The sequence below is a fragment of the Anabas testudineus genome, chromosome 5 (assembly GCF_900324465.2).
Source record: "Anabas testudineus chromosome 5, fAnaTes1.2, whole genome shotgun sequence".
NCBI classification, from domain to species: domain Eukaryota; kingdom Metazoa; phylum Chordata; class Actinopteri; order Anabantiformes; family Anabantidae; genus Anabas; species Anabas testudineus.
Window position 1 is genome coordinate 8,763,553 of NC_046614.1, and position 15,866 is coordinate 8,779,418.

At 39.4% G+C, this 15,866-nt stretch overlaps 2 protein-coding genes across 8 annotated transcripts in view; both read left to right on the forward strand.

The window, feature by feature from the left end:
• Nucleotides 1–524: 524 nt before the first annotated feature.
• LOC113154618 (beta-crystallin B3-like) lies at nucleotides 525–2,404 on the forward strand. Its single transcript, XM_026348919.1, has 6 exons — nucleotides 525–848; nucleotides 995–1,076; nucleotides 1,235–1,350; nucleotides 1,484–1,616; nucleotides 1,702–1,844; nucleotides 1,991–2,404. The coding sequence occupies exons 1-6, from the start codon at nucleotides 559–561 to the stop codon at nucleotides 2,247–2,249; spliced, it is 1,023 nt and encodes a 340-aa protein (XP_026204704.1). The 5' UTR covers nucleotides 525–558; the 3' UTR covers nucleotides 2,250–2,404.
• Nucleotides 2,405–3,194: 790 nt separating this feature from the next.
• Nucleotides 3,195–15,866, forward strand: part of cita (citron rho-interacting serine/threonine kinase a) — a 33,339-nt gene continuing 20,667 nt past the window's right edge. For 3 of the 7 annotated variants that reach the window (XM_026348487.1, XM_026348490.1, XM_026348488.1), the window contains exons 1-14: nucleotides 3,195–3,317; nucleotides 3,577–3,705; nucleotides 3,840–3,981; nucleotides 4,158–4,333; nucleotides 5,828–5,929; nucleotides 8,342–8,484; nucleotides 8,801–8,894; nucleotides 8,977–9,183; nucleotides 9,357–9,510; nucleotides 9,770–9,829; nucleotides 10,820–11,009; nucleotides 14,088–14,193; nucleotides 14,705–14,848; nucleotides 15,032–15,151. In XM_026348487.1, coding sequence (XP_026204272.1) covers nucleotides 3,598–3,705; nucleotides 3,840–3,981; nucleotides 4,158–4,333; nucleotides 5,828–5,929; nucleotides 8,342–8,484; nucleotides 8,801–8,894; nucleotides 8,977–9,183; nucleotides 9,357–9,510; nucleotides 9,770–9,829; nucleotides 10,820–11,009; nucleotides 14,088–14,193; nucleotides 14,705–14,848; nucleotides 15,032–15,151 — 1,746 coding nt within the window. In that variant the 5' untranslated portion in view covers nucleotides 3,195–3,317; nucleotides 3,577–3,597. The remainder of the gene's footprint in view (nucleotides 3,318–3,576; nucleotides 3,706–3,839; nucleotides 3,982–4,157; nucleotides 4,334–5,827; nucleotides 5,930–8,341; nucleotides 8,485–8,800; nucleotides 8,895–8,976; nucleotides 9,184–9,356; nucleotides 9,511–9,769; nucleotides 9,830–10,819; nucleotides 11,010–14,087; nucleotides 14,194–14,704; nucleotides 14,849–15,031; nucleotides 15,152–15,866) is intronic. The other 4 variants (XM_026348491.1, XM_026348492.1, XM_026348493.1 and 1 more) reach the window with 2 other exon arrangements.

Genomic DNA, 15,866 nt, shown 5'->3' on the forward strand with positions numbered 1-15,866 from the left:
AATGTTAATTACTTTAATCAATGCTGTAATCATATATGATCAAGAAGCTGTATGATAAGAGGAAATTGAGGGAATTTTAATAAAACATTTTCTATGATATGCAGCCGTGTGTGTCTTTTTGATGAGAAATGGGCCGTGCATAATGTTAAATGTCAGCAACAGAAGAACCTGAAGAATCATAGGCTGACTGGTCAGCTTTAAGTTGTAAATATTCAAAGTCTCATCTGTTTTTTCTGTCTCCATGATTTTTGGTTGATGTAACATTCAAAGGTTATAAATGTTTTCAGCGAAAGAGATCTGAGGAATCCGAAAATGAAATACTGCCAATACTATTTTGGTGGGTGGCATCATTGGAAAGCTAGTAAATGGACGTAGCTTTTTTTGATTCTGGATGCACAGAAAGGCAAAGAAACAGGTAGAAGACAGGAGATTGAAGAGCAAGATACATGCAGCTGGGTGGGGCTGATAGTGCTGAGTGAGACTGATCTTTGACTGTTCATTCTCTTGGCTGGCAGTCAGTGCATTTGCCTACTATAGGATCACGGTCAGGATGGCAGCATGGGCAGAGCTGGGCAGCGTTTGCCAGTGTGCCAGGCACAGAGGGGCAAGCCTATTGAGAAGCAGTGTGATGGACACAATGGGTGCGACAGACTTGCTGCATCAACAGGCTTTTTGCTGCTGTGGTCAGAAATAAACCATAAATACCCCCACTGGCCTCCACCGACCGCTCGCCAGGCCTCCACATCCACACACACCCTCACACTGAGACATACAAAAAGGAGAGAGAAAGGAAAGAGGAAAGACAGAGCGTGGCTCCTACATGGTGCATTGAAACACAATCCATCCAGGTAAAAAAAAATTACTATTCTCCCCAACAAGCCTTTCTCTCTCCTTGTTCCCTCTTCTCTCTGCAGCTGGAACGACATTTCTCTGTGTTTTTTGTGTGTTTCAGGAAACAAAACAATCCAAAATTCAGTAATTGTTATCTTTATAGAGGGAAAATGACAGAACAGCAAGGAACACCCGACCAGCTGCCTGCACAGAAGGGCCAAGGAGGGAGTGGAGCCACATATAAGGTATAAAAAGCAACTTTTCTGTTGACCTCACACATGATGTACTTGTAAGTCGCTTTCGATAAATGAGTGCCAAATGAGTAAATGTAAAAATGTAAATGTGCAGAGAAGAAATATGTGGATTGAGATGAGAAACATCTCCAACATTTCCCATCTTGCAGCTGGCAGTTTTTGAGTTTGAGAACTTTCGTGGAAAGAAGGTGGAGCTGTCTGGTGAATGTAAAGATGTGCTGGAGAAGACGCAGAGAGTTGGCTCAGTCATTGTGGAGTCAGGACCGTGAGTGACTCAGCTTCCCTTCATCAAATCTCAGCATTTTTTTGTACTATATCTTCATCCTATTTTGCTGTTGTTTCCCTTGCATAGATACACATCTGCATTTCTATGTAATGCATCTTTTCCATGTCATTAGATGGGTGGGGTTTGGGCGTCCAAGTTTTGCAGGAGAGCAGTTTGTGCTTGAGAAAGGATCATATCCTCGTTGGAGCACCTGGACCAGCTGCCAGAGTAGCTACAATCTGAGCTCCTTCAGGCCTCTGAAAGTGGTCAGGTTTATTGATTTAATGTTGACAAATGTGTCTTCTCATCAAAAATTCAGTGAAAAATTCCCAAACTTGTTTTTCTCTCCAGGATAGTGCAGATCACAAGCTGCACCTGTTTGAGAAAGCAGGCTTTGAAGGCAGAAAGATGGAGATTGTTGACAATGATGTCCCCAGTCTATGGGCTTATGGTTTCCAGGACCGCGTGGCCAGTGCTAAGGCTGTCAATGGAACGTAAGCTGTAACCTCCCCCTTGACACATTTTAGTTATTCTAGATGTAACTTTACTGTTTTGAATATACAATGGGTGTGTATTTTTTCTGGCTATTGTTATTTTGTTGCTGTCAAAAATGTGATATACTACTCTTTGCCCTGTAAAGGTGGGTGGGATACATGTATCCAGGCTACAGAGGCAGCCAGTATGTGTTTGAGCACGGAGACTTCAAGCACTGGAATGATTGGGGAGCCACTGCACCTCAGATCCAGTCCGTCCGACGTGTGCGGGACATGCAGTGGCACAAAAAAGGGTGCTATATTGCTCCTGCCCCTACACCTCCCCAACCTGATCCTAAGCCCACCCCTACCCCTAATCCCAATCCCACTCCCAACCCAAAATCCCAAACTCAACCCCAATCTTAACGCAACATCTCCAGCAACTCAGGGGCCAGCTGAAGGCACACAGCCACTCCTCTGACTCACCACTACACCCTCTGTTAGTTTAGGCAATCTGACCATGCAGTTTTGGAAAACTGGAACTGACAAAAATGGAACATGGACCTCTGTTGGAAATAAAGGTTTTGGCCCTGATTTTGGTAATCTGCACATTATTTCATTTTATTTATTATTTAGAAATGGATACTGTATGGTATTGAGAATATTATAGCAATTGCACAAGTGTCTATGAAAAGAGTGGTTTGAAAACGCAGCAAAAAGATTGAGGTAATTGTGCTTTAGTTAGTGGGGCACATAAATATCAATTTACATGCAAAGAGAAATACTCTTGTCCCTGTAGAAGGTGTATAAAGTCTTTCATGGCTGAGAGTCTGAGAACAAACTAATAATAATTAATTCAGTTACAAACTGGGAAATTGTTTTTGAAATATGTGGGAATTTACTAGGCATGGGGAGTCAAATATATACCTCTGCCTCGACTGTTTTGATTTTTTTTTCTTAACCATCCTTTACATCAATTAGTTGGTTTTTTTTTTTTTGAGTCTTCTCTGTATACAAGTGAGATTCCGAGTGAATATAGATTGCTAGATAGATCTATTAAAAATGGTTAAACAGATGTACATGGTACTGTCGTCCACAGCACCAATATTTGTGAAATGTGCAGTCTACATTAATATACCACCTGCCTCTTCTAATGACAATAGTGTCATTAGAAGAATAGTGTATTGATGTGTTTATTATTTTCTTTTATCATTTGTCCTGTATAAATAAGAAATAGTTCTTTTGGAACAGATACAGGAACAGACAGGGATGAAACAGCTGCCATTGGTTAGAAACAACAACAAGACCCGCCCATAACAATCTAAGCAACCAATCAACCTCCACCTTCATTCAACGGGTACGAGCGGTAGGCGGGGAACGCGCAAAATTTGAAAGTCCACCGGAAACAACGCGAGGAAAACAGGCGCTGCTCTGAGTGAATGAATGTTGTGTGTAAATTAAAAGGAATATTGTAAATACCTGTATGGCAGTCTGGTGAGTAGTTTCATATCGTTGTGTCATATAAAGGAATCGTTTGTATATTACGTTGACGTTATTTGTTTCGGTATGTTAGGGAAGTTAACAACAGACGTTAGCCAACGTCAGTTTAGCATGCTAATGGGTGCATTGTTGACATCTGTCCCTATTTTTATTTGGCCCCCCTGTAACCTCATCCTGACATCACAGACATCTTTCAACAATGAACAAGCAGCTTCAAACTGGAACTATAACCAAACCTGTGTCATTCGCTTAGGTTGTTTGTTGTTAAGAAGCTATGTTGAAGTTCAAATACGCGAATCAGGGAAACCTGAATACGCTAACGCTACCTTCACCGACGGATCCCGTCACCAGCCGCAGCTCGCGACTCCACCAGGTGTTTCAGGTAAACTAATGTAAATATTAGCCATCCCGGTGTAGTTAATCTGCACATATGCAGTATTTCAAACACTGTACAGTCTCGAAGAAGGCGCAGTAATTGACAGATTTCCTCCTCCTGCGTTTGTGTGTTGTTTCTAGGGCCGAGTCGCACTGTGTGGGCACCATGGAGGACGCACTTTGGGTCGGGAGGAGTTTCTGGAAGCTCTCCTGCTGCTCTACCAAGAGTGCACCAGTCCAGAGCTCATGAAGATACATCATGTGGCAAAATTTGTTAATAAATGTAAGTCACTGATTTAGTTTTTAGTCCTGTGCTGTAATTGGGTAATTATATCTGTGTCAGTGAGTTGCACTTGGTTTAATGCTGATATGTTTGTGTACAGGTTCTAAAAGTGTTTCCACTTAATTTCTTAAAAACAATGTATGTGAAACCTTTGTATGTTTGTTTTTGTGACACAGTTTCTGAAGTGGTCTCAGAGCTTCGGGCCCTGCAGCCTGGGCTTCATGACTTTGAACTGCGTGCGGTGGTGGGTCGTGGTCGTTTTGCAGAAGTCAAAGTGGTCAGAGAGAAGGCCACTGGAGATGTTTTTGCACTCAAAGTCATGGACAAGGCTGTATTACGCAGTCAAGAAAATGTAAGATTCCTGAAGTTTTATTAAATTCAGATACTGAGTAGTAAATATAGAAAAATAGAAATGTTCTTAAATAAATAATTTGGTTTTAGTAGATAACAAGCCTTTTTTCTACCAAGGAATTTTCATGTTACAGTAGAGCACTGGTGTTGTGCATGTTGGCTCACTGTTATGGCTTAGTTGGACAAAGCTATCATTAAAGTTAGTAAAACGTGTGCTTTTCCTGATATGACCAAATTGAAAACAGACTGTTTTGTTAAAAATATAGTTTTGTTCAACTTGTGTTGTGAACCTAAGCTAAACATTGGTTGCAGCAAGATTTAGTTATCATGAGGCTTAATTACTTATGTTTATATAAACCTGATCTGACTATTTTATAGATGATTGAAATGGACAGTGATAAAGACTGACCACAAAATAGTTTTTCCATCACCAATTAAATATAAATAAAAAGTAAATTATAATAAAGTGGTGCCTAAAAATTTGTCTCCTTAGAATTTTCTCTGTTTCTGTATAAATTACATAAAATGTAATCTGATTTTCAGATTGAAGTCCTACAACTAGTTAAAGTTGTAAGATTAATTTAATTAAATACTTTTTAACCAAATTAACCAAATGGCACAAAACATGAACTTATGTTTATTTATTGTGAAAATAAATCAAATCTTAAATGTTTGTGAGTGGCAAAAGTGTGGCTTTAGTAACTGGTGTATTTCCCACAAATAACTTTAACCCTTTATATTGTCTTGATTAGATTTTAGCCTGTTCTTCCTTACTGAATAGTTTAAACTCTGGTTAATACTGGTTGTCTTCCATGTATAAACTGCTTGATTCAGGGCCATTCACAGCATTACGTTTATTTAGTCACTCATTTAAAAACATTTCATTGCTTTTTTAAGCATTTAAATTGTTTTAATCCAGTGTTATCTTCACGCTATTCTCCATGCAATCCTTGTCTGTGTATTTAACCAGTAGGTGTTCCAAAAAGGCCCACTGGGGGGAGTTGTAAGGTTGATTACAGTAAACCAGACCCTGGGCACATTATTTCACAGATGTGGTCTCTGGCATGTGACTAATTGAACACATCTCAGTCAGAATAGTACATGAGCTGTGACAGGAAAGGATCTGAATTGAGGAATACAAAGAGAAATGTCTGAACAAGAATGTTTTGCTTATGCCACCTGTGACTACATTGCATAGTTTCAAATTACATCTCACATAATACAAGGAACACAAACTAAAGCTCAGAAAGGAGGGTTAGTGTTATAGGGAGGCTCATAATGAAGAGGTATGATATTAAGATATCTTACTGTTCTACTGAATAAAATAAGAAAAGTTTAAACCCAGCTAAAACCCCAGTAAACTTGTAACTCATTGTTTTAGGTAGATTAGTTTATGTAGCTCATAAAGCACTCACAGAAACTATTTGTGCAACACTGCTGTTGCATTTATTTAATGTGTATATGCTGATTGCATAGCTTTTTCACTTCTCTTCAGGTGGTTTTTCATGAAGAGGAGCGGAGGATCTTAGCTCTCAACAGTAGTCCCTGGATCCCCCAGCTGCTCTATGCTTTCCAGGATAATGATAATGTCTACTTGGTGAGTTTTTCTAATACTAAGGGTGGGCTGAATTTTCAGTGTTACACTATTCTCTCTTTGGGTTGCTTGGAGTGCATGGGTTAAATAAGTAATATGAAGTTTTTGAGTTAGGTGAAGTGGTATGTACAGAATTTGGCCTGTAATATACACTATCTTTAGAAAAAATGTCCAGGCTTATAAAAGAAAAACAGATTATAACATCATATTGATTAGAACTACAGTAGAGATATATTCAATGTTGTAAATTACTTTTTAGCCGGAAACCTTTTTTTTTTTCTATAGAAAAACTGCAGGTGAAGGGAACCTGTTATCAGCAAATATATTCCTGTGTTCAAATGAAACACTGTGTTTGCTAACGCAAGTTAGCGGCTGGGTAGTGTAGTGATAAGATTGCCAGCCATTGTTCACTACACAGGCTGCACGTTTAAGTGATGTCTGAATGCATTTGTTGCCATCAACCAAACCAGGTGGGGGTGCTGTGGTTCCCAATCCACTGGGAAAAAAGTAATAATTTGTTTGACACAAATATTTTGAACTATATGATTAATAATCAAAAATGTTGGTTGAATTAATATGATGGGTGAATTGTGATATTATTTAATTTTTCATAGATGGCAACATAACTTACAGGCAGATGCTTTAAATGTCAACTTTTGAATTATTTGTTGACTAGTCACTCCAAATATATCAGTTTTTTCAGTTTCATATTTGAAAGCTTGCATCCTTGAGATATTACTGTTACCTTTGTTACCTAATTTCTCTAGATCATCATGGAATTAACAGCAATAGCTTTCTACCCTTTCCTGACATCTTTTGTCTTGTAATCGTGTCAACCCCAACAGCTGCTCAAAAATAACTCCAGTGTATCATATGCACACCTTTATGTGTTTGTATGTTGATACACAAAGTACAACATAACCTCTTTTTAAAATTAGAATTACTGTTCTATGAATATAGATTTTACATAAAGCAGCATACAAGAAAGCTGTGTTAAAGGTTAATTTGTTAATTTTCTTTTCCAGCTGTAGTTTCCAGAAAGTGGCTAATAAACCAAGCCATCAGTGAGAATAGTACAGTTATACAAGTAGCAAGTATTGTTGGAGAGGAGATAGTTATCCTTTATATAGACTGTAAAAAAATATCTTGTTTTGTTCAGATTAATATTTTTAATGCTGGAACCTCCTCTGGGTAGGACCCCTGGACTGCTGTTTATGCTCATATTGTTTTTAATTGTAAATTACAAGTAATATCACAATGTCACGTTTTAGAAACAAAAAAAAGCACAGAATAGAAAGAAAATATGACAAGAGCATTTATAAGGTGCTTTACCAAAATTATTCCATTCTTTCAGTGTTTTACTTGCTGTATCTCTGAACTTAATCAAAATATAATATCATTCTAATATAATATAAGTATTAATATTTGCAAAATGTTAGTGTCCCCCTAATAGTCTAATCTTCAGTTGTGAAGCAGATTTATCACTCTGATATAAAGCACAGATTTATTCCCTCAATTTAGTCCTCCCAGAGATGTACAGTGAAATCATTGTGAAAGCTGTTACCTCAGAAAAATTCTGTATTTTTAGACTGATGACTTGTTAGATTGACTGAAAATGTAAGAAAAGGTACTTCCTCCTTTGCCGAGCTTTGTATTGTATACTGCCCTTTGTTTTTCTTTCACTCACCCTGTCCTTATACCTTTCTTCGTGCCCCCTGTGTGCCTGTGTCCATTCTTCCTCCTCCTCTTTTTTCACTCCCCCCTGTCTCATCCTGCTCTCTCACTGAGCATGGAGGAAAATACAAAGCATCCATCTTTATCCGTGTGTCAGTGAGGCACCCAGTCTCCCTGTTGCTAGGTAACACTAGAGAATGCTCCCGTTCATTCAGACTCACCGACCATTCATGCACCAGGGGCTCTCGCCTGTTATGGCTGTATGGCTGGCACCATATAGCTCACATCAGCCTCACCAATCCATTTCTTCTCAGGATGCCGACAGCAGAAAAGAGGATTTGAGTCCAACATGACTTTGGTTAATTTGTGTTTACCAAACTTTAAAAATAGGAAGAATGTGGCATGTTTTTTATTGAGGCATGTTGCTTGAATAAAATCATGTCTATCTGTAGCCCAAGATGACAGACACACAAGCACCAAGCAAATTGTGCAGTAATTTCGGGTGTATTTGTAGCTATTGAAGACCAATCGTTTGACTGCAGTATCTCGGATAAATCTGCAATAGCATCCACTCTTACATAATTGAATCTGTAATGAGCTTAAGCTGAGAGGTTTCATATAAGCTCAACTCATGTGGTCTTGCACTTGTTGCATTTTGCTTTCTGAATTTACAAGATAGATACACAGATGTTTCAAAGGCGAATGATACCTATTATTTTTCCTCATATTCAAAACCTTTAGGCAATGGAGTACTTGCCAGGTGGTGACCTGATGTCCCTGCTAAACCGATATGAGGATCAGTTTGATGAACCCATGGCTCAGTTCTATTTGGCTGAGCTAGTAGAAGCTATTCATGCAGTCCACCAGCTGGGCTACGTCCACAGGTAAGATACCAGTTACTGAATTCAAGTCTGAGAAGAGGCCTTTTAAGGCTTTGTCCAATAACATACAGAGGTTTTCTCTCAGCTCCTCACTAAATATCATACTTTATTATACCCTAATTGAAACTCAACTCAACATGAGAAATGTGGAATTGTAATTTCACCTAGAGCACTCACTGTGATGTTATGTAATACGCAAACATTGCTGGAGTTTATAAATCTATTCCATTATCCTCAGAATGGTAGACATTATCGTATTCAGGCAACAGACAGCTCTGTAAAAGCAGTATCAAATCTCCTATAAACTATCCACTCACAGAGACGTCAAACCAGAGAATGTTCTCATTGATCGGACTGGTCACATTAAGCTGGCAGACTTTGGATCAGCTGCCAGGCTGACTGCTAACAGAACAGTAAGTTGATTACAGAGTTTGCTTTGTGTGCTACCTTCATCAGTCTTGAGAATGACAATGTGTTTAATTAACACATTAACAGGTGGCAGCTCCCACAGTGCCTGTTGGGACCCAGGACTTTCTCTCCCCAGAAGTCCTAACAGCCATGAATGGGGGCTCTAACTGTACCTATGGAGTTGAGTGTGACTGGTGGTCTCTTGGGGTCATAGCCTATGAGATGGTTTATGCCAGGTCGCCTTTTTCTGAAGGCACGTCCACCAAGACCATCCACAACATTCTCAACTTCCAGGTATGTAGATGTCACCTTGACTGATATTAGTCACTGGTTGTATTGTCAGTAACTATAAATTCCAGATTAGTGAAGAAAGAAACAATTCCCAGTAAATGCAGTCTGATTTATCTGACGGAATACCTGATCAGACAATTTATAGTATCATGTAATGAATCCTTGTTTGCCTGCAGCGTTTTCTAAAGTTTCCAGAGGAGCCGCGGGCCAGTAGGCAGTTTGTAGACCTGGTGCAGAGCTTGCTGTGTGGAGCCAAAGAAAGACTAGGGTTTCAGGGACTCCGATGTCACTCCTTCTTTTCCAGCATAGACTGGAACAACTTAAGACACGGTGAGTTGATTCCTTTCCGTTAACACTCTGTTCTCCTGTCTTTCTGGTAAAAATGCTAAATATGGTTTGAAATAACACAGTGTCAATTTAACCATATTGCTGGACTGATGATATATGACCACTTGTCAAATACTAATCTTGTTTATAATTTACGGTATCTAAGTGTACTGTATGCGTAAAGTTGCACATAGACAACAAACAGCAACTGCTTTGCCAGCGGTCTGTAATAAAATAATGAGATTCTGTTTGTTGTTGGCAGTAGGCCAGCTCTTTCCTGAGGACGAGAATGGGGGGGGCCAGAGAGAAGAAGCGAGACAGAGTAAAGATCTGCAACTCATGTACTTCTCAATAGACGCAGCACAAATCTTTTTACGCTTGCGACATCAGACATGCTCTCTGTGGCAGAAATACATGTGCGTTTGTTAAACGTCATTGTTGCCATCAAATCTCTAACTGCACTGAATATCAAAGACTCAACATTTTCACCTGGCTAGCTGTAGGAAAACACACCCATAACGGTCCTATTAATGGATGTTTTCGGTGAAACATGGTTACACTGGACAACTGCAGCTCTACAGTAGCTCTGTAATTCTCATGTGTAGAGTTAGTGTTTATTTTGTTGTGCACAGTACCTTGTTTTTGGATGAAACCATTATTTTTGGGATTATCAAACATTTCTATGTTTGACATCTGAGCTCTTTTCTAGTCATGATATCCTTGTCAACACTGAATATTAATGAATTATTATTATTTTATTATTGTTTTTTTAGAAAGTGATTATTGTTTTTCCAGGGATTGGTTTTTGGAATACATTAGCTTTTTTTTCCTCTCTGTGTTCGAAGGGTCTATTGATAATTTTCAGAATTTTAATTGTTTGTTAATGAATTGGTTTTCTGTGAGTAATAAATATCAAAAACTATGTGAGAACAGAATCATGTATGTGCATGTTTCTACTGAAAACACAGCCCTGGTTTATTTATAATTGGACACAGATAGAGCTTTATGCTTCTGCTTTTGCTCCAGCTGATTAGCTTGCTCTGCTGCAGTGAGGGAGAGCGACTGAGCATGTGTGTATGTGAGAGAGAGAAGCAAGGAGGGAGGGACAGAGAGGCAGCATGTGCACCAACGCGCGACTTACCGCACTCTAGACTCTGCTCTGCTCTGTTCCTCCTCCCTTCCTTTCTCTCCCTTTTCTCCTTGTTGTGTTTTTATTTATTTATTTATTTACATTTTCTACCACCTTGTTTATCACTGCTTCCTCTTTTTCTTGCCCTCTCTTACTCCCTCCTCTCATCCTTTTCTCCTGCAGTTCTCCCGCCTTTTGTTCCTACGTTGCATGCTGAAGATGACACCTCCAATTTTGAGGAGCCGGAGCAGGCAGCCCCCTGGCCAGCCTCAGCAGCCCAACGAGGAGCTCTGCCAACGGGCTTCCAGGGCCAGGATTTGCCCTTTCTAGGCTGGTTCTTCAGCAGAGCGTTGACAACATTGGCCAAAACTGAGTAAGTGCAACCTGTTTACTTGAATTGTTTGACTTTTTTCAAAAATTCCTTTTTCCTGTAGTCAATGCAAAGACCTCCTGCATACATCTCTATAACACACCTTTGTTGATTAAAGACCCCATGCTACCCATGGCTACCATTCTGTCCTTAGACTCCTCATTACTACGGCAACAAATTCCAGGTAGCCTTGTTTCAGGTGGGTGCCCTGGGCAGTTGCTGTTGTGTCGCTGTCATTTGTGTTGTGCCTGCTGAGGCTGAAATGGGTTTGGCCATATGCTGTATCAGATATGGAATTATGGAGGGGAGGGATCCCCCTCTCTCCTGATGCTCTCTTCTTCTGTTTTTCTTTCTTTGGTGTCACACGTAGATGAGCCGATGTATAGATAGATAAAATGAATGTACCAGAGGATGTTAGCTGGCGTTATCTTGCCATCGGCACTGATTGGTATGCGGCTGAGTGTGTCAATGAGGTTTGCTGAGAGGTGGAACCCCACACATAGGCACACTCCCACCCTCGCTGCTGTTATTGTGCTTTCTGTGCTATGTGTTATTGTGCAGCATAATGGGCTCCTGATTTTTATAGCATAGGGTTTGGGACTGTAATTATCCCTAATGGAGTTTGGCTTCTTAACCTCTGATAATAATGCAAGAGGATGGGTTTCAATCCTGTAGCCCCATGGCAGTGCTCTACCAGGTTAATGGTGCTGTAGACTGCAGATCATGACAGCAGCAGCAACAGCAAGGGAAGAAAAAGCGTTAGTAGATTAGATAGGAAAAAGGATCAGAGCTCAGATTGTGGGAGAGAATCTATTTCTATGGTTACTACCATGATGTTTTTTTCCCCCCTAGTCCCCACCCCCATCTTTACCCATCTCATCTCCTCCTCTTATTTTCTCCCTCTTCAGTGTCTCTGTCCCTTGCTGTTACGCCATCAGTCATTTGTTTATGGTTTTTAACCAAATTCAGTCATTTGCTTTGTTGCGTTTGATTAAGAGGTGCTCATAGAATATATCAAATTTGTGCACACGCGTGTGTGTGTGTGTGTGTGTGTGTGTGTGTGTGCGCACATGTGTACATGCATGCATATGTCTGTACACATTCTTCATTACACTGCCGAAAAAGGAAAGAGAAATAAACCCAGAGCCAGACATAATGAAATGCTAATAATGTGTTTTGGGGGTTCTTGTTATTATTTTTTTCAGTCTGTGAGAAGTTGTCTGTTGGACTCATTAGTAAAACCAAAAACAACAAAATCCCTTTAGCAGCTTGCCTCAAATTTATAAGAAGCCGCCTGTGGTTTATTGTCAAAAAAATCATCTTTGGAAGGTGGTATGAATGTAGACTTCCAGGAAAATTAGCTTTTCTTTTTTTTTTTTTTTCTTTTTTCAGATTTAATATAGGGTCATTTCAAAACACTTCACTGTCTACATAGTTTTTTTTAAGTTGTGCGTAAATATTGGACTCTCGTTTATTATTGCATATGAAGAAAGTGCTCAATTTATCTGGTTACTTTGGTCAAGAATAGGATATTTTGGCACTTACGGACCAGATTTCTATGAATGGATCCTGCCAGATGCCTATGGATCAACTATAGTCTCCAGAGGATCATTTTGGTAACCGACTGTTCATCTACTGCCACCATCTGGAATTTCTCTTTGATATAATATCTGAGCAAGACGATTTTAAAGACTAACAGCCAAATTGCAGTGATAATTTATGCTCCAAAGTAGATAAACATGTTTCATTTTAATGACTTGGTGTACAGGAAAAAACCAAGGTAAATGTGTGAATGTTTCCTCGAAAATTCCCTCATCTCTTGTATGTAGGATTTTGCGTGTTTGTTTGTCTTTTCCTCAATCTCTGTGCTTGTTATCGTGTGCACACTCTTTGTGAGGCTGATCAGTGTGTTGGCAAGCCTTTAGCTTGCATACTTTTCTTCAGTCCCTGTCTCTGTTTGATTCGTTTCAATAATGCAGTCTGCAGTGGCTACTCAATTCTCTTCTATCAACATATTGTTTAGAACAGTAGAAATAGCATCCATTTTATCTTTAAAATATTGTTGATATATAAACAATATATAACATGAAGATGTTACATTAGAAAGTAATGTATATGTGTGTGTATTTCCGGGATTTGTTTCTTGATGCAGAGAGGAGAAGGGAGCAGTGCTTGCTTTCGTGATTATTTTTAACACTGTGACTCAGTCTGAGTCAACTTTATTGAAGATCCCTCTGCGGTATTTGTGAACCCATTCATACAGACCCCGTCATAAATGTATTCAGAAGTCTTCTACTCGGGGTGGCTTTTTCTGTGGTCGAGAAGGGTAAAAAAAGTGACTTTACTCTCAAAATTATACTCCAAAAATGTAAACAAAATAGGGCATCACCTTACATACACAAAAAGATAAGTGCATTGGACTGACTATCCCAAGTCTAAGCAGCTGTTTGGTTTGCATAGTCTGTTTCATCTGGAAATATACTTAACACTTTTCACCTCAAAAATTTTTGGTTGAATAGGATCCTAATTGTTGTCTGGAGGAGTGCTTTAACCAGATATTCCAGAGTCATTTTCTTAAAAAGGAACATAGAGTCAATGCATATTTTATGCTCTGTGTCTGTTGCTCATTTATGATATGTGGGTGTTGTCTGCTGCTCAATCAGCTTAATTATAGCTACAATACTGCCAAGACTTGCTCTTGCCTGATATGATTTTATTTCATGATATGTGTCTGTCAGTCATTCTCATTCTAGGTTAGCTGACATGATAGTTTTTTCTGTAAATGTGTGTACTTAATTACACAAAATAAGAACACATTGCTTGGATGTTTTGCTTACATGTTGTGGTTGAGAATATGTTGGTGCGATTGCCTATGGTTCTTTATGACCACAATGGGCAGTCTAAGTGTAGTAACGATTTATCTTCAAAAATAAACTTTTAAAATGAAATTGGTTATTGCATTGTCAACATGTGCAGCATTTTGATGTATGCAAGATTTAGGTGCAGTATGTGGGACGTGTAGGATTTATGCTTGGCTTGAAAAGTACTAAACATGTTTACAATACATGTTGTTATCCTCAGGTCAGTGTCTGCAGGCCTCCACTCTCCTGCTAAGACCAACTCCATGGAAAAGAAACTGCACCTTAAAAGCAAAGAACTACAAGAAACTCAAGACAAATGTCACAAGGTGAGGGTGTAGCTTCCACCTACCTTTGCTTTTTGCTGCTGTTCATCTTTTAATATATCATCTGTAATCCTAAGAAACAATTTATTCTTATAACCACAAAAGCATTTCCTCAAGCTAGGCAGAGACTCAAAGCAAAGCTTGGTTCTGACTTGATACTGTTCATTTCCATATTGTAGGACTTTGTTTTCCAGAAAGAATGATTTCATCATGGGCTTTACTGCCAGACATCTTGTGTTTATTCAGGCTGACTGGCTTAATACAAATGAAGCAAGCCAAGTTAATTTTGTTGTGTGTGCTGCAACACAACTACATTGTTTGTAGCATTCTGGGTTGCATGTTTAGGTCAGAAACAGCACCTATTTAATTCACTACTTGAAGTACCTTTACAATTGTGCCGTATTGCTGCTGTCAGATCTAACACAGCTGCCGTTTAAAATCCACTGGCATTTGTTTACCTTCACTAAAGTTGCGATGGAAGTGAAAATTGAGTTGTTTTCTCTGGTGGATTCAGATGGAGCAGGAGATCTCCAGGTTTCAGCGTAAAATGACTGACCTGGAGTCAGTGCTCCACCAGAAGGATGTGGAGCTGAAGGCGTCCGAGACTCAGAGGAGCATCTTGGAGCAAGACCTTGCCACCTACATCACTGAGTGCAGTGTGAGTTAAAATAACAGCTCTGTCTGTGTGTGTGCAGAATTTGAAGAGATGCTTGTATCTACATTACAATTATCATATACAGGTTCGTTTTTCACATACGGTGTAGTTTTGACTTGCTGTACTCAACAGTATTGATTTAGGCCATCAGTAGCCTTGAGTTTTTGTGTATATATGTGTTTTCAGAGTTTGAAGCGAAGCTTGGAAGAGGCACGTGTGGAGGTCTCTAGAGAGGATGACAAGGCAATGCAGCTGCTGCACGACATCCGCGAACAGAGCAACAAGCTGCAGGAAATTAAGGAGCAAGTATGTAGATCTTCTTATTCAAATGATCCTGTCTCCGCCTTCTCATCACCATAATGATTTGGGACGTAGAAATTTTTATGAACACTTGAAGATATTTATACTAAAAAATATAAAGTTAGAAAGAAAATGTGACATGCATTTATGGCCCTATTTCTGAATATTGTTGTACTTTCCCCAGAGTTGTCTTTACACTATTATAACTCATAATGACCATCTGAAGCAGCTGCAAAATTCTACTCCTTCTTAGTGTATCACTATTACACAGGCAGGGTTTCCCCTCTGAGGACTCCCTTGTCCTCAGCACTCATAAAGGTCATTGCTGCAGATGGCATCCCTGCAAGGTACAAAAGTGGAGGAAACTTTGATCATTACTCAGGAGATTCACCCTCTCCCCAGGGGAGGAACGCAAAGTATTTATAATATTTTGATACTCATTTATCATTTTAATCACAGAACTCTGGATTATTTTAGCTGCAAAACATCACTGGTGGCCACGGCCCTGCCACCGTTTGTAATTAATTACACTTTCCATCTTCTCTTGGCGTATGTGAGGTGACGACTTGAGAGTGAGCAGTTTGCAAACATCAGTGGAGCATGGCGTCTGTGTAAAGATTGTGACAGACCTTTGCAATTATTCTTCCTTTCACTTGAAGCTCCATGGTGCAAAGTTGTTATCTACAGTGTTAAAATGATACTACTTGAGTTCTTATCTTTG